At 48.4% G+C, this 24,767-nt stretch overlaps 1 protein-coding gene across 8 annotated transcripts in view; it reads right to left on the reverse strand.

Moving 5' to 3' along the window:
- Positions 1 to 24,767, reverse strand: part of RTKN (rhotekin) — a 442,062-nt gene that overhangs the window by 26,295 nt on the left and 391,000 nt on the right. For all 8 annotated transcript variants that reach the window (XM_069205591.1, XM_069205617.1, XM_069205546.1 and 5 more), the window contains exons 7-8: positions 8,912 to 9,006; positions 4,682 to 4,788 (exon numbers count right to left, since the gene is read on the reverse strand). In XM_069205591.1, coding sequence (XP_069061692.1) covers positions 4,682 to 4,788; positions 8,912 to 9,006 — 202 coding nt within the window. The remainder of the gene's footprint in view (positions 1 to 4,681; positions 4,789 to 8,911; positions 9,007 to 24,767) is intronic.

Consider the following 24,767-nt stretch of genomic DNA (forward strand, 5'->3'; position numbering starts at 1 on the left):
AAGGTATTGCAGGTAAGTACTTCAGGAACTTTAAATCATTACATTAGCATGTATACTTTTTACATAAAACACAATAAGCTGTTTTAAAAGTGGACACAGTGCAATTTTCACATTTCCTGGGGGAGGTAAGTTTTTGTTAGTTTTGTCAGGTAAGTAAATCACTTACAAGTCTCAGGTTTGGGTCCAAGGTAGCCCACCGTTGGGGGTTGAGAGCAACCCCAAAGTTACCACACCAGCAGCTCGGGCCGGTCAGGTGCAGAGGTCAAAGAGGTGCCCAAAACGCATAGGCTGCAATGGAGAGAAGGGGGTGCCCCGGTTCCGGTCTGCCAGCAGGTAAGTACCCGCGTCTTCGGAGGGCAGACCAGGGGGGTTTTGTAGGGCACCGGGGGGGACACAAGTCAGCACAAAAAGTACACCCTCAGCAGCGCGGGGGCGGCCGGGTGCAGTGTGCAAACACGCGTCAGGTTTACAATGGTTTTCAATGAGAGACCAAGGGATCTCTTCAGCGTCGCAGGCAGGCAAGGGGGGGGCTCCTCGGGGTAGCCACCACCTGGGCAAGGGAGAGGGCCTCCTGGGGGTCACTCCTGCACAGGAGTTCCGTTCCTTTAGGTGCTGGGGGCTGCGGGTGCAGGGTCTTTTCCAGCCGTCGGGAAATGGAGTTCAGGCAGTCACGGTCAGGGGGAGCCTCGGGATTCCCGCTGCAGGCGTCGCTGTGGGGGTTCAGGGGGGACAGCTTTGGTTACTCACGGTCTCGGAGTCGCCGGAGGGTCCTCCCTGAGGTGTTGGTTCTCCACCAGTCGAGTCGGGGTCGCCGGGTGCAGTGTTGCAAGTCTCACGCTTCTTGCGGGGAGTTGCAGGGGTCTTTAAGTCTGCTCCTTGAAACAAAGTTGCAGTTCTTTTGGAGCAGTGCCGCTGTCCTCGGGAGTTTCTTGTCTTTCTTGAAGCAGGGCAGTCCTCAGAGGATTCAGAGGTCGCTGGTCCCTTGGAAAGCGTCGCTGGAGCAGGTTTCTTTGGAAGGCAGGAGACAGGCCGGTAGGACTGGGGCCAAAGCAGTTGGTGTCTTCTGTTCTTCCTCTGCAGGGGTTTTCCAGCTCAGCAGTCTTCTTCTTCTTGTAGGTTTCAGGAATCTAAATTCTTAGGTTCAGGGAAGCCCTTAAATACTAAATTTAAGGGCGTGTTTAGGTCTGGGGGGTTAGTAGCCAATGGCTACTAGCCCTGAGGGTGGGTACACCCTCTTTGTGCCTCCTCCCAAGGGGAGGGGGTCACATCCCTAATCCTATTGGGGAATCCTCCATCTGCAAGATGGAGGATTTCTAAAAGTTAGAGTCACTGCAGCTCAGGACACCTTAGGGGCTGTCCTGACTGGCCAGTGACTCCTCCTTGTTTTTCTCATTATCTCTCCTGGACTTGCCGCCAAAAGTGGGGGCTGTGTCCAGGGGGCGGGCATCTCCACTAGCTGGAGTGCCCTGGGGCATTGTAACACGAAGCTTGAGCCTTTGAAGCTCACTGCTAGGTGTTACAGTTCCTGCAGGGGGGAGGTGTGAAGCACCTCCACCCAGAGCAGGCTTTGTTTCTGTCCTCAGAGAGCACAAAGGCTCTCACCGCATGAGGTCAGACACTCGTCTCTCAGCAGCAGGCTGGCACAGACCAGTCAGTCCTGCACTGAACAATTGGGTAAAATACAGGGGGTATCTCTAAGATGCCCTCTGTGTGCATTTTTTAATAAATCAAACACTGGCATCAGTGTGGGTTTATTATTCTGAGAAGTTTGATACTAAACTTCCCAGTATTCAGTGTAGCCATTATGGAGCTGTGGAGTTCGTTTTTGACAGACTCCCAGCCCATATACTCTTATGGCTACCCTGCACTTACAATGTCTAAGGTTTTGCTTAGACACTGTAGGGGCATAGTGCTCATGCACATATGCCCTCACCTGTGGTATAGTGCACCCTGCCTTAGGGCTGTAAGGCCTACTAGAGGGGTGACTTACCTATGCCACAGGCAGTGGGAGGTTGGCATGGCACCCTGAGGGGAGTGCCATGTCGACTTAGTCTTTTTCTTCCCACCAGCACACACAAGCTGGCAAGCAGTGTGTCTGTGCTGAGTGAAGGGTCCCTAGGGTGGCATAAGAAATGCTGCAGCCCTTAGAGACCTTCCCTGGCATCAGGGCCCTTGGTACCAGGGGTACCAGTTACAAGGGACTTACCTAGGTGCCAGGGTTGTGCCAATTGTGGAAACAATGGTACATTTTAGGTGAAAGAACACTGGTGCTGGGGCCTGGTTAGCAGGGTCCCAGCACACTTCTCAGTCAAGTCAGCATCAGTATCAGGCAAAAAGTGGGGGGTAACTGCAACAGGGAGCCATTTCTTTACAAGTGGCGTAGAGTAAAGTGGCATAGAGTGGTGTAGAGTGGAGTAAAGTGGCATAGAGTAAAGTGAAGTGGTGGAGAGTAGTGTGCCATAAAATAGAGTGGCATACAGTAGTGTGGCATAGAGTGGAGTGCAGCAGAGTGGCTTAGAGTAGAGTAGCTTAGAGTGGTGTGAAGTAGAGTGATGTAGAGTGGAGTGGCATGGATTAGAGTGCATGACATCGCATAGAGTTGGGCGGCGTAGAGTAGAGTGGCATAGAGTAAAGTGAAGTGGTGTAGAGTGGAGTGGCATACAGTAGAGTGGTGTAGAGTGAAGTGGAGTAGAGTGGAGTGGCGTAGAGTAGAGTGGTGTTCATTGGAGTGGCATGCATTAGAGTGGCATGATGTGGCATAGAGTGGAGTAGAATAGCTTAGAGTACAGTGGCTTAGAATAGAGTGGTGTAGAGTGGTGTAGATTGGAGTGGCGTGGATTAGAGTGGCATGATGTGGCATAGAGTGGAGTAGAGTGGAGTAGAGTGGCTTGGAGTACAGTGGCATAGAGTAGAGTGGTATAAAGTAGAGTAGAGTGGAGTGGACTGGCGTAGAGTAGAGTAGCGTAGCATAGAATGGAGTGGAGTAAAGTAGGGTGGCATAGAGTAAAGTGAAGTGGTGTAGAGTAGAGTAGCTTAGAATGGAGTGGAGTAGAGTGCCATAGAGTAGAGTGGCATAGAGTAGAGTGGTGTAGAGTGAAGTGGAGTGGCTTAGAGTGGTGTAGAGTGGAGTGGCATAGAGTAGAGTGGTATACGTAGAGTAGAGTGGCATAGAGTGGCTTAGAGTGTCATAGAGTCGAGTGGTGTTGATTGGAGTGGCATCGATTAGAGTGGCATGATGTGGCATAGAGTGGAGTAAAGTGGCTTAGAGTAGTAGAGTTGCAGTGTATGTAACTAAAGAATCAATAGAGATGGCAGATATGGTGAAAGCTGCATAAATGAGAAGCTATATGCATGTGTTAAAAGTAGAGAAACACATTGCATGTCCAGGAATAACACAAAAACGCATAGAATTACAACAACTGTGTATTGGAAAATGATGAGAACGAACAAAGATGAGTAAGAAACTTGGTTCATACTCCACAGAAGAGCTAACACAAGAAAGGAAGGGAAACCTACAGGAGCTAAGCAATCGAAAGATTACAAATGAGAGTGACAACGACAAGACCTAATGACATACTGTGGGCGGGGTGTAAGCCACTGGATTGTACACAGCATGTCTCACATCACGGAGCATGTGCTGGGTAGGCAAGACGTAAAAAGTTAGGAAATGCAATTGGCGTGTTCTTTGAGATGGATTTTTACTCTGTTGTGTATAAATGAACCTCTTTTTATAGTTTGACAGCAAACATTACTTGAACTGAATTGTGAAGCCCATATTGCTTGTAAATTATGTACAGACATGTTTATGTTTTTTCTACCCTTGCCAAAAGATTTCATAAGCTTTGTTTTCGGAAGTTGAATGTAGGTTTCTGGAGCTGCTGTTCAAGAGTATTCAAAGGGCGCCAATTTCTGGAGATGTTTCTGATGTGTGTTGTACATCCCCCGGCCTAGAGTCACAGCAGAGGTCTTATGAGCCACCACAAGTCCTTCCAGAAAGAAGCCTTGTGCCGTGTGTGTTGGAGCCAGATGAAGTGAGCACAGGTACATAGCGCTTTGTAACTCTGAGGAAGTCCCAACTCCATCCCCAGTTCACAGTGGTCTGAGTAACACCACTCAGTTCTCAAGGAACAGGTACTGGCAGTACTGGTACTCTCCTGTTAGACATGGCCGCAATCAGAGACACCTAAGGCCGGGTCTAAGGATCACCCAATACCAGGTCTAAGGATGGCCCAATGCCACGTCTAAGGATCACCCAATGCCAGGCCTAAGGATCACCCAATGCCAGGTCTAAGGATCACCCAAGACCAGGTCTAAGGATCACCCAATGCCAGGTCTAAGGATCACCCAATGCCAGGTCTAAGGATGATGCAATGCCAGGTCTAAGGAGGACCCAAGACCATGTCTAAGGATCACCCAATGCCAGGTCCAAGGATCACTCAATGCCAGGTCTAAGGATGACGCAATGGCAGGTCTAAGGATGACGGAATGCCAGGTCTAAGGATGGTCCAATGCCAGCTCTAAGGATGACCCAAGTCCAGCTCTAAGGATGACGCAAGCGCTGGAAGAGGGCGGTGATCCAGGACAGGCCACTCTCTGGTGCTCCAAGGAGCACTGGCCTCAGTGCTTGCAATACCTGAGTACCGCTTGCCCCGGTGTCACTCCGGTGAGTACCAGCACGTACCTGCATCTTCAGGACTCCGGACATCATCTGGTCGCACATACAGCTGGGCTGGGCGGCCAGTCTGCAGCACATACTCCCATACAGGGGCAGCCAGAAGGAGCTCTCCTCTGGGGAAGAGAAGAGTGAACTTGTCAGCCTAGGCGAGCACTTCCAATACACTAGTTTAAATAGTCAGTGAGGAACAACTGGTTTAAAACTGCGAACTGAGGGTGTTGTACATTTCATAAGAAACATTTTGCTTGCAGAGGGTTGAAACAAAGAAAGTTTAAACATTGCATTGCTTTTTGGTTTCATAACCTTGTCCTAACCCTACTTTCGACCCTGTCCATCACCTGACCCGATGGGCTCACTCCTCTGACTGGAGTCCTTGTTTGCCTCAGTCCAAGTTCTGTAGTTCAGGTTGTTGCAATTGTTAAGTTGTAGCAGTGGGCAAAACTCACTTTTCACACTTTTTTCAAAATAGATGCTTTATAAATAAATGTTTCAAGCTAAAAGTTTCAAACTATTTGTCTAAAACCTGCAGCAGAGTCTGCCCTGACATCTATCTAAAACTGAAATAGCTATAACTCGAGAGACAAACTACAGAAGTGAGACATACTTTAAAGAGAGAACACTTTAGAGAGTGACACACTGAGACAGAACACAGAATGGAGACAGGAATGACAGGCGGACAACAGACGTGGGACAAGACAAGACTAAAAGAGCACAGAGGGGAGACATATACTGAGAGACAGAGCACCGAAGGGAGACATTCACTGAGAGACACAGCACAGAAGGGAGACCTGCACTGAGAGACACTCAGAGAGCACAGAAGGGACACAAACTCTGAAAGAGTCCAGGGCTTTCAGTGGTTTGCACTGGATTGTTAATGATGTTGAGACAACAAGGTCGAGAATGTGGCCTTTGGAGAATGCTGGTTGTGTGATATGCTCCACCCTATTGATGAGTGTGAAGACGGTGCCTCTTGTGTTTTTTTGAGCTTGTGTTGACTGGGAGGTAGAGCTTACTGTAGAGGGTGGTGTGAGGATGTCAGATGGACGAGGTAGGGAGTCGAGCCAAGGATTCATCCATGAAGGCCTGTTCTGCTTGTAGATGAGACTCAAAACGTTTGCTTCCTTCATTGGGCTGTAGGGTGCCTTTTGGTTCTTTTTGATCTGAGGCAGCGCAAAAATAACTTCAAATCTACAAAGTGATGCTAGAGGCCACTAGCGTCACTTTTCAGCCCCCGGGGCGCCAGACACTGACAATGATATGCAAGGTAGGCGTTGCCAGGCAAAAAGCCACGCAGAACTGACGCAGTTAAATTTACAACATTTCACTGCTTCGTTATGCGACTTCACTGAGTCAAAAATGTATCACCTGCTCAGATCAGGCGTTAAACTACACAGGGCTTTTTCATAAGGGAGCCTTCCACACATTGCGGGAGTAGCATCATTTTTTTGACACTAGTCCAACAGTGCATCAGGCTAGCACCAACAGATGCGTCAGGATTTCTGACACATCTGTGAAAACGTGCACCATAGAGCTCTGTATTGTAAATACGGTGCATCCATGATGTCATTATGGAATCATTAGGCAGCGCAAGAAATCTGACCCATCTGAGCTGATGCATCAGTTTCTGGTGAATGAGGCTCTAAATCTCCAAGAAAGGTGTACAACCAAAAACAATAACCTTGAATCTTTTTGGGTTTATTTGAGTTTTACTTGAAATGTATCCCACAATTTGCTGAGAAAACTGCATCATTGAGCAAGTTGCTCAGGAAGGGATCATGTGTGGGGTGATCAATGCCAGTGTGCGTTTGATGGCGTTTGTGCAGACATCATGAAAGCTGGACCTTTAAATCCTTTTGACACAGGTGATATCAGTATTATTGTTACTGATGGCAGTCATGTTGACTTGATGGAGAAGATGGGAGAGAGGAAGTGGTGGCTTTTGCCTCCAGGGCGCTGCATGGGGTGGAATCAAGGCCCTCAACAATCAACAAAGAGGCTTTGGGGTGGGGGTGGGGGACAACAACAAATGAAAACATATATTTAGGGTGTCCTATTTATTCTATGGATCGACCATCAGGCTTTTGTCCACTTGTTCAGTACATTGGGTCATGGAAAGGCCACACCTAGAATAGCAAACTGGCAATTTGCTTTGCAAGGGTATAATTACAGTACAAAGTATGCACCAGGAAAAATAAATGTTGTTGCTGGTTTTCTGTCAAGAATGCCACTTGTTGAATCGTGCAAGAGCGTATGTGTTGAAGGAGAGGGAGTGTGCGGGGCTAACCATCTTCAAACTGAGCTCTACCAGATGAAGAGTGGAGAAATGGCTTCGATGAAGCTGTGTCACTGAAACAGGTCATGGGTTGTAAATGGTTAGCCTAGGGTTATGAGACTGATTCCTGTATTGGCACCATATGTACATGTGTCAATTTAAGAAAAAGGGTGTTGCATGGATAAGGTTGGAGGCTGTTTCGGGAGGAATATCTTGAGTGATAAGTTGAAAGTGAATAAGCACACACCGAAAAGTCATGTTGCGACACCCATGGCAGCATAGAAAAAGTTGGCTCTCAATATATCAGGCCTGCTCAAAGTATATGGGAGACCTCCAAGAATGCCACAGAGCTCATCAATTATTTGCCCAATTGGCCTGAAGTTGCATTTGTGAATAATGTAAAAACGCACACTGTGACACAATTTTTACAAGGGGTGTTTGTTAAAAAGGGTTGTCCTAGTGAACCTGTTACAAATAATTGTACAAAGTTTCAGAAGATATGAAGAGATTTTTGGAGAGGCATGGCACTAAAAACATATGGACGGCTCTGAATCATCCCTGGAGTAACTGTTTGGTTGAGCGTTTTAACCATAAATTAAAAGATCAGTTGCCATTAGCTTGGCTAATAAACTAAATTTGAGGTATGTGATAGATGAATTGCTGTGGGCAATAAGAACCAGACCCAATATTAAGGCTGGTGATTTATCATTTGTGTTGTTTAAGGACCGTGTCCCAGGGATCCAAATTGAACAGGCACTTGATGGGTCGATGCTCAGTTGATCCTTCTTGCCTGCACAAAGCAAGTGAACTGAGGAAGGTTATGACAGCAGCATTAAAATACAGAAAGGGTCAAGGTTGATGGTTGGGAGTTGGGTCAGAATAAGAAAACCTGGACATGTGCAGAAGGGAGGATGCAAATTCTTTTCCACTAATTAAATGGTCCTTGTGTGGAGTCGAGTTATGGTCCTGTGTGAAACAGGGAGAGGGTGGTTGTAATCCCAGCTGATAAGTCTATGTGTGTTATCATTTGGAAGGGAGTGAGACGGAAGTGTTTGGTGGTGATACGCGCACAGTCGTGGCCACGCGTGTCCCTGATCATCCTAAAGATGTTGTGCTACATTAGTGATTCACTGGTGCTCATTATCTTATGGTCTCTCTAATTTGTTGTTTGCTGTGAGGCCAGCACATTTTCTTGTAACCTTTTTCTCTCCTTTATTTTTTCCTTGCTCATTTTTATTAACTTGTAGAAGGGAGAGGATATGCAAGGCCTGTCTTCCTGTTTCATCGTGCCTTGATGTGACTCTATAGAAGGTGTGGTGCATTCTATACGTGGCAGCTACTTGAAGAGTGAAGCTGGTGGCGATTACACGGCATAATCTAAAATAAACCTGCCACCCACTCAGCTGCTGAAGAGCCTTTCGTCTTCTATCCGTTGTGGAGTTTGAATGCAGTATTTTCTTGATGGACGTACTGCACACATCATCTCAAACAAACTCTATTTGGTTCCCCTATACAGACTAATCACCTTGACATATACTAACTTATACTTACATTATTGCAGATCAACTAACAAATCCATAACCCAGCACAAAAGGGCATAGACGTGAAATGTTTATTGGGACATATTTTAACAAGTTTTATTTACTACCTGCAGATATATTCTTCATCCGATAGTCTAAGTACATCAGAGCCAAAAAACAATTGGTTAAGCAGCGTGTTATGGCGTTCAAGTCCATTTCAATGGAATCCAGAATGTGGCATGCACCGACATAGGTACTGAGCTCCCTTTGTTGTTCTTTTCTTCCCCTTCCACCTGTCGCACGTCTAGACATCGACTGTGGACAGGTGGGAGAGGATAGGGGTTCACATTTTAGGAGCTGACATCATTCCCGCAAGACCAAACTCCTTCTCAGTTGAAGGGGGCCCCTACTGATCTGAGACCCTCCCTAAAGAAACCTTCTTACCATTGCTGGTGGTGGTGAGGTCGTGGGTTCGGAAGCTGTCCTGCACGTCCGCGAGGGAGAGGAGAGTGTGGGCCAGCAGGTGGTACTTCGGGCCACTGCGTGAGGCAAGCAGAAGAAGAAGGTTGGCATTAGTAGGAGGCAAGAGAGAACTAAGCAGAAGCAGGACTGAGGTTCAGCGACGCAGGGAAGTATTACTTACCCTTAACGATCGGTTTGCGGCATGTGGTGGTATACATCCCACACTCTGAACACTTCTGCCGTCTAGTAGAGTGCACCGATGGTGCAAACTGTTTTTATTTTAAAGTTATCAGTTTAGAAGTGACTTCTTATCCCGCCCCGCACTCCAGGATGTAAAAGCCACTTCAGATTGTGTTCCCATACAGGTGATAGTAAGTAGGTGCAGTGATGTGAAGCCGGACAGTATATGTGTGCTGGTATATTATTTAAACATCATTTGTGTTCCAAATGCTATACTATGACCTCGCAACCAATAACCTTCAAACTGATTTTTACAGGTAAGTAATGTTTTCCATTTGCAGCATGTGCTGCTGTCGATCACATGCCGTGCACAAGCAAATTCAATAAAGGCACACGAAGAAATGGGAGTGACAAGATAATCATGCACTGAACGGAATGAAGCAGGCACTGAGCTAGTGCCCTGAGGAAGCCCGGGGGATACATCCCAGAGACGAAACACGTATTGGCTGTTGGAATTGAACTGCCCTGTTGAAACTAAGCTGTATATTTTAAAGACTGACGGAATTACAATAAATTACTGAATTCCTGGACTGGATCTTTGCTGATGTTGGATGATAGAGACCTAATGTAAGGAACATATTGATCTAAAATTAACTCCAGAGGTAATAGTAATTGAATTGTAATCATATATTAATGACAAGGTGTGTGCCTTTATTGAATTTGCTTGTGGTCACAGTTGAGGACTGAGTCTGAGGGGGTTTAGGTGAGTTTTTCCCCCTAAGAGCACCGCTTTGGGAGTAATATGCAATAATCCTGTAAGACAGCCACCAATTTATCATTATTAGTGTTGTGTGAGCGCCATTTTGTCCCCTTATACCACCCATTCTGTAAATTTCACATGCTGTGCACACATTGAAAAGTACTGACCTTCTCTCTAAAGCAGTGGTTTGTGAGCTACTCGAGGAGACACTTGCAGAACTTGTGCTTCTTGCTGGGCGCGGATGTCTACACAATAATGCTTTGTGAAAGTGTGAACGGGAGACCATGTGGCGGCTTCACATATATCTGCGAGTGGGACATTGATCAAGAAAGTCATGTTGTCCCCACTTTTGCGAATGAACTTTCCTCTAGGCACATCATGTGGTGACCGCTTGGCTCTCGCAGAACAAGACTGAATATGTCTAACTATCCATCGACCAGTGTCAGACTTGCTTCTCTCAAGTGAGGGTTGCCAAAAATTACAGTGTTGTATAATCTTTCTAAAACCTTTTGTTCTCTCAGTGTAATACATGAGTGCTCTTGTGACGTCTAAGCATGTCAAGCGCTTTCTGCAACCAACTGAGGTTGTGGAATATTGGCAAGTCAATGGTTTGATTGATATGAAATTGGGAAACCAACTTAGGTAGAAAACTAGGGTTTGTTCGAAGTTTGCCATATTTGTGGTCTTGAATAAAAGGTTCATATACTGTTAAAGCTTGTAGTAAACTGACTCCATGAAGCGAAGCAATTCCATTGAGGAATCCCATCTCCCATGAAAGGTACTGAAGTGGGCGAAAGTCTAATGTCTCAAAGGGCAGGCCCAGGAGCCAAGTTATGACCAATATTCAAGCTCCATGAAAGCTTTAATTATTGGGATGATGTCTGTTCAGCGAGTAATCTATTTCTCCATTTTATAGGTGCAATAAATAAGAGAAAATGGGCTTTATTTAGAGTTTAGCGGACGGTCTGCTCCGTCAAAAGATGGCTCACATTCCAGCTGCCATATTATAATATACTTATAATATTATGCACAGGCCATCCACCACATTTGTGATGCAGTATTCCGTCCGTCTACATAAGGCCTAATGTCTTGCATCATGGTTCTGAAGGTTGCTTGCTAAGAGTGCAGCTGACAAACCTCTTTAATTGGTTGTGTAACAAGCCCTCAGAGTAGAGTTTGATTTTCTTGTACTACATATGGTTTCAGTGGGAGTGATGGAAACGTGTATGCACGTGACCCTGACCAATTCATCCACAGTGCGTTGCCTTTGGACTGAGGGCATGTATGCCTGGAAATGAACCTTTAGCATTTTTCATTCACTTATGTCACAAACAGGTCGATATCATTGATCCAAGTACTTTTGAAGTATCTGACCACTGATCTCCCACTCAAGGGTTTGCGGATGCGCCCAGCAGGTCCACAAGGTTTACACAACCCCGGAGTGGGTTCCACCCAGAGAAACATCAATCCCAGAGTGTCTGAGCCAGAATGCCACATTTTCAGGGCCAGCTTTGACAACAGGGGTTGCCTCCTTTATTTTGAATGTAATGCATTGAGGTCATGTTGTCTGTCTGAATGAGTACTGTCTTGTTGTGAACCCGTTTGTAATTTGCACTGAGCGCTAACTGAACTGTCATTAGTCCTGGCTGATTGATGTGCAACCTCCTTTGCTGTGGAGATCATTCTCCTTGAACTGTGAAGTGTACCAAATGTATTCCAGGCCCTGTAAGGGGCGCTTCTGGGGGGATGTTCACCTGCGACTGGAGGTTGGGGAATGACCTGCCCAGTAACAAGCTCTTTTTGTTCCAGACTTGTAGATTGCATTGAACTCTGCGCTCCATCAACACTAGAGCCTCCCTTTGACCAATCGCGTGTGACCATTTTCTGTGCAGTCGCAACTGTAGTGTCTGCTTATGCAAATGAGCATTTGGACTATTGCAAAAGACACAGGGGGTGATTCTCACCCTGGCGGGTGGCGGAGGCCGCCCGCCAGAGTTCCCCCCTCCAAAATACCGCTCCGCGGTCGAAAGACCGCTGAGGGTATTTTGGGTTTTGCACTGGGCTGGCGGGCGACCGCCAAAAGGCCGCCCGCCAGCCCAGTGCAAAACACCCTTCCCACAAGGACGCCGGCTCAGAATTGAGCCAGCGGAGTGGGAAGGTGCGACGGGTGCAGTGGCACCCGTCGCGTATTTCAGTGTCTGCAAAGCAGACACTGAAATACAAAGTGGGCCCCACGACACCCCATACCGCCATCCTGTTCCTGGCGGGCGAACTGCCAGGAACAGGATGGCGGTATGGGGTGTCAGAATCCTCCATGGCGGCGCAGCGAGCTGCGCCGCCATGGAGGATTCATTTGGGCAGCGGAAAACCGGCGGGAGACCGCCGGTTTTCCGCATCTGACCGCGGCCAAACCGCCGCGGTCAGAATGCCCTGCGGGGCACCGCCAGCCTGTTGGCGGTGCTCCCGCCAACCCTGGCCCCGGCGGTCCATGACCGCCGGGGTCAGAATGACCCCCACAGTTCTAAGCAGCTTTGTGATTGGCCTCCCAGTTAGAGGACTTGAAGCCTGGTAAAGGGCAAGCAGCCTTTGAAATGGCATTACCCTCTCCTTGCTGGGGCAGGCTTTGCCTGACACCCCATTCACTAACGCTGCCAAAAAGTTATACTTCTTGCTGGGATGTGTGACCTTTTGGCATGGACTGTAAACCCTGGCTCGGAAGGAGGGATACTGCTTATTGGGTGCGAGTGAGGCATTCCTGATGGTTTCTGCTCCTTAACAGGCAGTTGCAGAGCGATGGGCAATGGGAAAACATGGATGGCACTGTGGTGAAACTGAGCTGCAACCAGTGCAAACATTTTGTAAACACCCATGGGTGACCCCAAGAGACAGCACCTTGAAGTTCTAGAGTTTGCCACTTATCATGAATCTGAGTTACGGATGGCTGGATGGATGGCTGGGTGGATGGATGGATAGATGGATGGATGGATGGATGGATGAGTGAAAGTAGGCATCCCTGAGACGGAGGGTCGCCCTGAGCTCCCCTACACAGAGCAGTGGATTGACGCCCTGCAGCACTGTTGTTTTGAAATGATCTGATCTGATGTCACACTTGAGCGCCCACAGGTCTAGGCTTGGTGGCACTGTACTGTCTTTATTGGGAATGAGGCGAGTAAACTCCACCTCTGCGCAGGGATGGAGGGACAGGATTGATTGCTCATTTTTGTAGTAAAGCTTTTGAAGCAGCACTGAATGTTCTTGGCTGATATTGTGGCTACGCGGTGGGATGATGGGTGGTATGGTGTGGCATTTTAAACAGTAGCCGTGGGCAACTGCGGCTAGCACCCACTTGACTGAGGTTTTTACCCCAAAAGGAGTTGAGTGGTCAGAGGAATGCATGGGGGGTCATTATTGTGAGGTTGAGGTGCCCCTACCTTGAGTAGCTGTCACCCTAAAATCTGCTCTAGAGTACTGTTTATGTGACAGACCTTCTTGAAAGGTTTGCTGTGATTGGTGGCCGTTGGGATGTGGCTTTAGCCTTTCCATCTTGTCTTTGTTGCTCCTGTGGAGCATTGCCAATTTACCACCTCTCTGATCAGCTCCTTCTATTCTTCACATGTGTTGGCTTTTCAGGATTTTTAAAATCTTTTCCGTAAAGCACTCCGTAACAGTGTATGTGTTTTCCAGCTGTCTTCCTGATGTGCTTCTCTGTTCACCCCTAAGAGGGATGGGTATGCCCAGGCAATGGCCCCGTGCTCATTGCGCCACAGGATTCAAGCTAGCCTGGTCAATGAGGGGTGATACCCCAAAACCGGTCGGAAGATGCTTGTTTCCAGTCCACGGAGGACCTGCCCTGGCAGTCCGGGCTGGACTGTTCCCATGGGGAACAGGGTCAAGTCTGATTTGCATAAGGCTGGGTCCAAACTGGGGTGGCGTGTGGGGCAAAAAAACAGTTTGTTAAACCCAGATCTGTGACTGGGGGTGAATGCTTGCATTGTTCAGCATTCCGTCCATCATCTGTTCTTTATGTAATTCTCTGTTCACCCCAGCACTCCACATCTGTGATTCCCCTGCCTGCCCTGCATTGCCCCATGCCTTCCATGCTCACCCGCCCTCCTCTGCTGTTTGCTTTCCCACGCACTCCGAGCCTGCTGTGCGTTTACTCCCGCTCTCCCACTCTTTCTGGCGGTCGCAGCTAGCTCCTGTGAATACATTCTCACCCAGGTCCTTTTCTCCCCTCGCCACGTTCCACGGTCTCTCTCTCCCAGGTCATTCTCTCCTGGTCTGCCCTCTCTCGTTGGCACTTCACCATCCACACAGTGCCCAGTTTGTTTTATTATTATCATGTTTTTAATTTTTTGGGGGAAAAAGTGATTTTGGCCTTACTTAATATTTACTGATCCATCTCAGATTGCTAAACAAAAACATAAAAAATGTTTTCCTCATACTGTAGGTGGTGCATGTGTGTTGCTGCTCACCTACAAATGACGCACCAGCTGCGTCACAGGGCTTCTTTATTTTTATATCATCACTAATGGTGTGGGGTAGTAGGAACTGAAGGTAAGGCTAGGTCAGTCCTTTTTCAGTGGTATTAGTAAGGTCACTTTGGATCCTCAGGTGGGGAAGTCATATTTGGAAAATGTCCAAACTAAGGGGTGCTGTGTTGTCCTGCAGGGGGAAGGGGGATTTCCCTTACGGACTAGGTGGTCTCACACACATAATAGTGTCTTGCTTCATCATATGACCACCTAGCCCCACCCAAGTAAGATAGTACTACTTGGGCGGACTCAACCTCTTGGTTAAAAGAACCAGAGGGAGTGCTGAAATTAAGCTGACTGGATAGTTACATTGATCCAGAAGGAGTGAATAATAAAATTACCGAGCATGTCACCAATAGCTACTACTAGTTTTAATAAAGGTGCATGTTGGTAAGACTAAAACTAAAGGGGAAAGGCTCGTTGGAGAGTAATGTCTCTTGGAGTCTTTATTTTTAGCCATGCCGCAAAGCAACAACCAGGCTGTACGCAAAGTCTTGAACAAGCCAATGTGCCTCATAGGTGAGGCCAATATGCTTGGTCAATGCTTATTTATTTTTCCAAACATCAACTTGGTCGGCGTACCACAAAGGTGTTCCCCATCAAAGGGCACTTTAAGGATGTGCTTCTGTACCTCTGGCTTGAACCCTGAGACCCTTAACCCTGCGTGAAGCAGTATCGATACTGTCTAGTGCACATCTAGTATTCACCTTAGAAATTATCTTGCCTTCCAGCATTAGCTCTCTTCTAAAGTTTGCGTGAGCTTCTGGGAGATGCTGTATGAGCTGTTCCATTTCCTGCCAATACTGTCTGTCATATCGCGACAGCAGGCCCAGTGAGGGCCTCATTCAGATTTGGAAGGATATCCCGTCCACTGAAATCTAAATCCCACAGGACGTAATGGGATTTCGATTTTGGGGCACAGGGTATCCATCACGCTTCTGACGCAGTAACCCGTCCGCCAATATCTAAATCAGGACCACTGCATGCCAACCTTTCCACCCACTGCATCTATTCTTTAATTTCCTTTATCTGTGAGAGACTGTCTCCTGTCCCTGGTACGTAATCTCTTTTCTTGCAGTGTGCACTGAGTAATCAGGAATCAGCTCCCTATGGGTCCCCGGAGTACCTACAGGCTCCCCCTCAAATTGAGTTTCCCTCAATATCTTCAACGCCGGGTGTGGTAGATGGTTCGGGAGAACTTTGGTGCTGCAATTTATAGTTAGGGCTCCTGGGTTTAGGGTATTTATTTTTTAACATTTCCGTCTGTATTTATCCAGATTTATTTTGCGTTTTGTGAACTGATGAGGTAGTAACTCGTATATTTCCACATTCATTCAACGGATAAAGGTGCACTCATACTTTGATGACTGTCAGGTTTTAGCACATTACACAGCTAAAATATTTAAATAATAATTCCCATTAGGAAATTAGCATAATATCCCACGTAGATGTTGAGATATGCAGCACTTTCAGCAAATCTCATTAAGTTTTGTAACTCTCACTGCTGCCAATTAGCACGCACCTGAAAGTCATTCATCTCAGCATGGAGAGTCACTCAAAAGGAGCCAAAGTATCAGTGTTTTTCCACTTTTTAAAAATAAATACGGACAGGAAACTTGTTTTGTGTCTGTATTTATCTGTGAAAATCGATAAAAATGTTAAGCAGGGTGCTTTCTTTATAATGCACCCGCCGACTATCTCTTCGGTGCATGAGTCTTTTCACACCAGACCACAATTCGATTCCGTCTGGTCCCTTGGTCGATAAAGTTTATGATCAGTGGTTCCCAACCTGTGTCTGGGCACCCCTGTGGGGCAGCGAAGCCCCCTCAGGGGGTCCGTGACTGCTTAGAAAATTAACTAATAATAATAGATTAATAAAGTGTATATAAATAAAGTAGCTAAATATGAAACTCAACATTTTAAAACATTGGAGGCTAAAAATGCAATTATTGTCCTTACATTGATCTGTGGGAGCAGCGCGGGTGCATCAAACAGAATATAGCAGGTGCCTTAAACTGAATTTAGAAAAGTTCAAATTTTCCTATTAAAAAATGTATTTTATTTGTTTGCAAATTAAATAGAATATGTTATTTGTGCATGTCTTTGATGAAATGCGTGTTTCTGTATTTTTTGTGTATTTTTTTGCAGCAATGTTTAGGTCTGGGTCCCCGGCTTCTAGTAATGATTCAGTGGGGTCCCCGGATTCCAATAATGATTCAGGGAGGGGTCCCCGGATTCCAATAATGATTCAGTGGGGTCCCCGGATTCCAATAATGATTCAGTGAGGGGTCCCCAGATTCCAATAATGATTCAGTGGGGTCCCCGGATTCCAATAATGATTCAGTGGGGTCCCCGGATTCCAATAATGATTCAGTGAGGGGTCCCCGGATTCCAATAATGATTCAGTGGGGGTCCCTGGATTCCAATAATGATTCAGTGGGGTCCCCGGATTCCAATAATGATTCAGTGAGGGGGCCCCAGATTCCAATAATGATTCAGTGAGGGGTCCCTGGATTCCAATAATGATTCAGTGGGGGTCCCCGGATTCCAATAATGATTCAGTGGGGTCCCCGGCTTCTAGTAATGATTCAGTGGGGTCCCCGGATTCCAATAATGATTCAGTGGGGGTCCCTGGATTCCAATAATGATTCAGTGAGGGGTCCCTGGATTCCAATAATGATTCAGTGGGGGTGCCCGGCTTCTAGTAATGATTCAGTGGGGTCCCCGGATTCCAATAATGATTCAGTGGGGGTCCCTGGATTACAATAATGATTCAGTGAGGGGTCCCTGGATTCCAATAATGATTCAGTGGGGGTCCCCGGGGTCCTGTAACGATAAAGTGGGGGTCCACAGGAGTCAAAAGGTGGGAAACCACTGTTATAGACCATATGTTGGTCAGACCAGAGGAGCTTGGATTTGGACACATTTTAAAGGGACTGTTCTCCATACCCTTCCCCTGCGAATTAGTCTCATACAACCTTCCCGCAGGTTTTCGATCTGATGGCAAGCCCTCGACAGATGCTCAATGTCTGTAGGGGTCTTGGAGAGCTATTTTTTAATTTAGATGTGGAATGCTCAAAAATGTACCACGGAACCCGATGACGGGAAAAAACAATTGGAGGAGGAGTTTAAGGGCCTCACTCAAGGTTTGGAGGAACGGATATCCCTTCATGAATGTGAGGGATAGCCCATACATTGCAGTCCAACTGTGTTATATACTATGACACTTGTAATACAGCAGACAGGATATCCGTCATCTTTGTGATGGAGTTTCCCTTCCAATGCGGCCCTATGTCCTGTGCATTATGGGTTTCTGGGAGGTATCACGTGTCACCTCGGAACCAAAACCTTCACAGAAAAACAAATTGCAATCTCCACGCCCAACACTAGATGGCAGAAGTGTACAGAACAAGTGATCGACAGCAGCACCTGCTGGTGACGCATGGGTACTACAGGCTGCAGGAACGGGTGGATCAGAGCATCAAGGAAGTACTGTGCTAGTGCCTCCGGTATTACTGCCCTGCTGCTGCCCTCTCTACTGCCCATACTGTTCTGTCCCTTATACTTATGCTACCTTCCATCAGCCGGGGGCGCAGTGTAGTTAGCGAACCACAGATGTGCACGGACCACTTGGGAGTGGGATATGAGGTACTCCCTGCAGTATCAGCAAATGGGAGGACGGTGACTCAGGTCTAATACTGCCCACAGTACGTACATTAACTCAAGACCCCCTAGTACTGCCTGCAGTATCAGCAATGGGAGGTCGGTGACTCGTCTAATACTGCCCATAGTACGTACATTAACTCAACACCCCCAGTACTGCCTGCAGTATCAGCAATGGGAGGTCGGTGACTCGTCTAAAACTGCCCACAGTACGTACATTAACTCAACACCCCCTAGTACTGCCTGCAGTATCAGCAATGGGAGGTCGGTGACTCGTCTAAAACTGCCCACAGTACGTACATTAACTCAAAACCCCCTAGTACTGCCTGCAGTATCAGCAATGGGAGGTCGGTGACTAGTCTAAAACTGCCCACAGTACGTACATTAACTCAACACCCCCTAGTACTGCCTGCAGTATCAGCAATGGGAGATCGGTGACTAGTCTAATACTGCCCACAGTACGTACATTAACTCAAGACCCTCTAGTACTGCCTGCAGTATCAGCAATGGGAGGTCGGTGACTCGTCTAATACTGCCCACAGTACGTACATTAACTCAACACCCCCTAGTACTGCCTGCAGTATCAGCAATGGGAGGTCGGTGACTAGTCTAATACTGCCCACAATACGTACATTAGCTCAACACCCCCTAGTACTGCCTGCAGTATCAGCAATGGGAGGTCGGTGACTAGTCTAATACTGCCCACAGTATGTACATTAACTCAACACCCCCTAGTACTGCCTGCAGTATCAGCAATGGGAGGTCGGTGACTCAGGTCTAATACTACCCACAGTAGGTACATTAACTCAACACCCCCAGTACTGCCTGCAGTATCAGCAATGGGAGGTCAGTGACTCGTCTAAAACTGCCCACAGTACGTACATTAACTCAACACCCCCTAGTACTGCCTGCAGTATCAGCAATGGGAGCTCGGTGACTAGTCTAATACTGCCCACAATACGTACATTAGCTCAACACCCCCTAGTACTGCCTGCAGTATCAGCAATGGGAGGTCCGTGACTAGTCTAATACTGCCCACAGTATGTACATTAACTCAACACCCCCTAGTACTGCCTTCAGTATCAGCAATGGGAGGTCGGTGACTCAGGTCTAATACTACCCACAGTATATACATTAACTCAACACCCTCAGAACTGCCTGCAGTATCAGCAATGGGAGGTCGGTGACTCGTCTAATACTGCCCACAGTATGTACATTAACTCAACACCCCCCAGTACTGCCTACAGTATCAGCAATGGGAGGTAGGTAACTCGTCTAATACTGCCCACAGTACATACATTAGCTCAACACCCCCTAGTACTGCCTGCAGTATCAGCAATGGGAGATCGGTGACTCAGGTCTAATACTGCCCACAGTACGTACATTAGCTCAACACCCCCTAGTACTGCCTGCAGTATCAGCAATCGGAGGTCGGTGACTCGTCTAAAACTGCCCACAGTACGTACATTAACTCAACACCCCCTAGTACTGCCAGCAGTATCAGCAATGGGAGGTCGGTGACTAGTCTAATACTGCCCACAATACGTACATTAGCTCAACACCCCCTAGTACTACCTGCAGTATCAGCAATGGGAGGTCGGTGACTAGTCTAATACTGCCCACAGTATGTACATTAACTCAACACCCCCTAGTACTGCCTGCAGTATCAGCAATGGGAGGTCGGTGACTCAGGTCTAATACTACCCACAGTATATACATTAACTCAACACCCTCAGTACTGCCTGCAGTATCAGCAATGAGAGGTCGGTGACTCGTCTAATACTGCCCACAGTATGTACATTAACTCAACACCCCTAGTACTGCCTGCCGTATCAGCAATGGGAGGTCGGTGACTCAGATTCAATACTGCCCACAGTACGTACATTAGCTCAACACCCCCAGTACTGCCTGCAGTATCAGCAATGGGAAGTCGGTGACTCGTCTAATACTGCCCACAGTGTGTACATTAACTCAACACCCCCCAGTACTGCCTGCAGTATCAGCAATGAGAGATCGGTGAATCAGGTCTAATACTGCCCACCGTATGTACATTAACTCAACACCCCCAGTACTGCCTGCAGTATCAGCAATGGGGGGTCGGTGACTCAGGTCTAATACTGCCCACAGTATGTACATTAACTCAACACCCCTAGTACTGCCTGCAGTATCAGCAATGGGAGGTCGGTGACTCTCTAATACTGCCCACGGTACATACATTAGCTCAACACCCCCAGTACTCCCTGCAGTATCAGCAATGGGAGGTCGTTGACTAGTCTAATACTGCCCACAGTATGTACATTAACTCAACACCCCCTAGTACTGCCTGCAGTATCAGCAATGAGAGATCGGTGACTCAGGTCTAATACTGCCCACCGTATGTACATTAACTAAACACCCCCAGTACTGCCTGCAGTATCAGCAATGGGAGGTCGGTGACTCGTCTAATATTGCCCACAGTATGTACATTAACTCAACACCCCCTAGTACTGCCTGCAGTATCAGCAATGGGAGGTCGGTGACTCGTCTAATACTGCCCACAGTATGTACATTAACTCAACACCCCCTAGTACTGCCTGCAGTATCAGCAATGGGAGATCGGTGACTCGTCTAATACTGCCCACAGTATGTACATTAACTCAACACCCCCAGTACTGCCTGAAGTATCAGCAATGGGAGGTCGGTGACTCAGGTCTAATACTGCCCACAGTATGTACATTAACTCAACACCCCCTAGTACTGCCTGCAGTATCAGCAATGGGAGGTCGGTGACTCATCTAATACTGCCCAGTATGTACATTAACTCAACACCCCCTAGTACTGTCTGCAGTATCAGCAATGTGAGATCAGTGACTCGTCTAATACTGCTCACAGTACGTACATTAGCTCAACACCCCCTAGTACTGCCTATAGGTGTCACCAATGGGAGATCGGTGACTCAGGTCTAATACTGCCCACCGTATGTACATTAACTCAACACCCCTAGTACTGCCTGCATTATCAGCAATGGGAGGTCGGTGAATCGTCTAATACTGCCCACAGTATGTACATTAACTCAACACCCCCTAGTACTGCCTGCAGTATCAGCAATGGGAGGTCGGTGACTCAGGTCTGATACTGCCCACAGTATGTACATTAACTCAACACCCCCTAGTACTGCCTGCAGTATCAACAATGGGAGGTCGGTGACTCGTCTAATACTGCCCACAGTATGTACATTAACTCAACACCCCCAGTACTGCCTGCAGTATCAGCTATGGGAGGTCGGTGACTCAGGTCTGATACTGCCCACAGTATGTACATTAACTCAACACCCCCTAGTACTGCCTGTAGGTGTCACCAATTGGAGGTCGGTGACTCGTCTAAAACTGCCCACAGTATGTACACCCCCTAGTACTGCCTGCAGTATCAGCAATGGGAGGTCAGTGACTCGTCTAATACTGCCCACAGTATGTACATTAACTCAACACCCCCTAGTACTGCCTGTAGGTGTCACCAATAGGAGGTCGGTGACTCGTCTAATACTGCCCACTCTAGGTACATTAGCTCAACACCCCCTAGTACTGCCTATAGATGTCGTCTGGTGCCTCCCCTAGTACTGCCCTCCACCAGCACATTAGGTCAACACCCCAAGGTACTGCTCCTTAGGGCCTCATCTAAAGCTGTGTAGATCGCGTGCATTAGGTCAACCCCCACAGTCCTGCCTGTCAGTATCTACCCTGATACTGCCCAGCACTCATTCATTAGCTGAGCTCTTCTTTGTACTGCCCATTAGTACAAGCAGTGGCAGGATGGTGTCTTCCCTCATACTGCCCACAGTCTGCCCTTTACCTTAACACTCTATAGTACTGTCCTGGAGGGTCTAGTATAACACACTCTGGAGCCCCCACGTTATCTCAATACCCCCTAGTACTGCCCGTTAGTGTCAACAATGAAAGATCAGTACCTTCCAAAATACTGCCCACAGCCAGCGTATTAGCTAAATACAGTACGGTACTGGCATTTAGGGCTGTGCCTAACACTGCCCGGAGCCTTTGCTAAACAGTCCCTAGGGGACTGTGGCCCCATGATACTGCCCACAGCCCACGTGCTGGCTCAGCCCCCCATAGTACTGCTCACTAATGTCACAATGGGAGGATTGTGTGAACCCCACTGACGCTGCCCACAGAAACAGCCTGTGCATTACATCAACGCTCCCCTCATACTGCCCAGAGCCCATGCTTTAGCTAAGCACCCCACAGTAATGCCCATTAGAGACACCACTGCCTCTCTGATACTGCCCAAATCCACAGCCCCATTAGATCAACATCACCTAGACCTGCCCGTTAGTGTCTACCCTCTGATACTGCCCACATCCAGCGCATTAGTTTAACATCTCTTAGTACTCTACATTAGTGCTACCAATGGGAGGATGGTGTCTACCCCTCTGGTACTGCCCACGGCCTCCGCCTGCACATTATCGCAACACCCCTGGTATTGCCCAGTAGTATTCACCCCTCTGATACTGCCTACTGCCTCTGTCCCCATAATAGCTAAGGACCTCATAGTACTGCCCATTAATGTTAACACTGGGAAGGTGGTGTCTACTCCACTGATACTGCCCACAGCCTCCGCCCGCCCATTATCTCAACACCTCCTGGTACTACCCATTAGTGTCCACCCCTCTGGAACTGCCCCAACCCCCCGCCTGTGGATTTTCTCAATACTCCCTGGTACTGCCCAGTAGTGTCCACCCCACTGATACTGGCCACAGCCAGTGCATTCTCCCAACACCCTCTGATTCTGCCCAGTACTGTCCACCCTGCTGATACTGCCCAGTAGTGTCCACCCCGCTGATACTGCCCAGCAGTGTCCACCCTGTTGATACTGCCCAGTAGTCTCCACCCATCTGATACTGCCCCCAGCCTCCATCCGCGCATTAGCTCAACACTCCTTGGTACTGCCCAATAGCGTCCACCCCGCTGATACTGCCCAGCAGTGCCCATTCTGCTGATACTGCCCATTGGTGCCCACCCCGCTGATACTGCCCAGCAGTGTCCACCTCGCTGATTCTGTCCCCAACCTTTATCCACGCATTAGCTCAACAACCCCTGGTACTGCCCAGTAGTGGCCACCCGCTAATACTGCCCACAGTCAGCGCATTCTCTCAGCACCCTCTGATTCTGCCCAGTACTGTCCACCCTGCTGATACTGCCCAGTAGTATCCACCCCGCTGATACTGTCCCCGGCCTCCATCTGTCCATTAGCTCAACACCCCCTGGTACTGCCCAGTAGTGACCACCCCTCTAATACTGCCCAGTAGTGTCCACCCCTCTGATACTGCCCCCGGCCTCCATCTGTCCATTAACTCAACACCTCCTGGTACTGCCCAGTAGTGTCCAGCCCACTGATACTGCCCAGTAGTGCCCACTCCGTTGATAATGCCAAGTAGTGTCCACCCCTCTGATACTGCCCCCTGCCTCCATCTGCGCATTAGCTCAACACCCCCTGGTACTGCCCAGTAGTGTCCACCCCGCTGATACTGCCCAGTAGTGCCCACCCCTCTGATACTGCCCCCAGCCTCCATCCGCGCATTAGCTCAACACCCCCTGGTACTGCCCAATAGTGTCCACCCCGCTGATACTGCCCAGTAGTGCCCATTCTGCTGATACTGCCCAGTAGTGCCCACCCCCTGGTACTGCCCAGTAGTGTCCACCCTGCTGATACTGCCCAGTAGTGTCCACCCCTCTGATACTGCCCCCATCTGCGCATTAGCTCAACACCCTCTGGTACTGCCCAATAGTGTCGACCTCGCTGATACTGCCCAGTAGTGCCAATTCTGCTGATACTGCCCAGTAGAGTCCACCCCTCTGATACTGCCCCCAGTCTCCATCCGCACATTAGCTCAATACCCCCTGGTACTGTCAAGTATTGTCCACCCGCTCTACTGCCCAGTAGTGCCCACCCCACTGATACTGCCCAGTGGTGCCCAACTCACTGATACTGCCCAGGGGTGTCCACCCTACTCATACTGCCCAGTAGTGTCTACCGCTCTGATACTGCCCCCACCCTCCATCCGCACATTAGCTCAATACACCCTGGTACTGCCCAGTAGTGTCCACCCGCTGATACTGCCCAGTAGTGCCCACCCCGCAGATACTGCACAGTAGTGCCCACCGTGCTGATACTGCCCGAGGGTGCCCACCCTGCCGATACTGCCCAGTAGTGACCGTCCCGCTGATGCTGCCCAGTAGTGTCCACCCGTTGATACTGCGCAGTAGTGCCCACCCCACTGATACTGCCCAGTAGTGTCCACCCTGCTGATTCTGTCCAGTAGTGTCCACCCCGCTGATACTGCCCAGTAGTGCCCACCCCACTGATACTGCCCAGTAGTGCCCACCCCACTGATACTGCCCAGTAGTGTCCACCCCAATGATACTGTCCAGTAGTGCTCACCCCACTGATTCTGCCTAGTAGTGTCTACCTGTGAGAAAGTAGCCTCTTTCTAGCCTTGTTACCCCCACTTTTGGCCTGTTTGTGAGTGTATGGCAGGGTGTTTTCACTGTCTCACTGGGATCCTGCTAGCCAGGGCCCAGTGCTCATAGTGAAAACCCTATGTTTTCAGTATGTTTGTTATGTGTCACTGGGACCCTGCTAGTCAGGACCCCAGTGCTCATAAGTTTGTGGCCTATATGTATGTGTTCCCTGTGTGGTGCCTAACTGT

The sequence above is a fragment of the Pleurodeles waltl genome, chromosome 1_1 (genome assembly GCF_031143425.1).
Source record: "Pleurodeles waltl isolate 20211129_DDA chromosome 1_1, aPleWal1.hap1.20221129, whole genome shotgun sequence".
NCBI lineage: Eukaryota > Metazoa > Chordata > Amphibia > Caudata > Salamandridae > Pleurodeles > Pleurodeles waltl.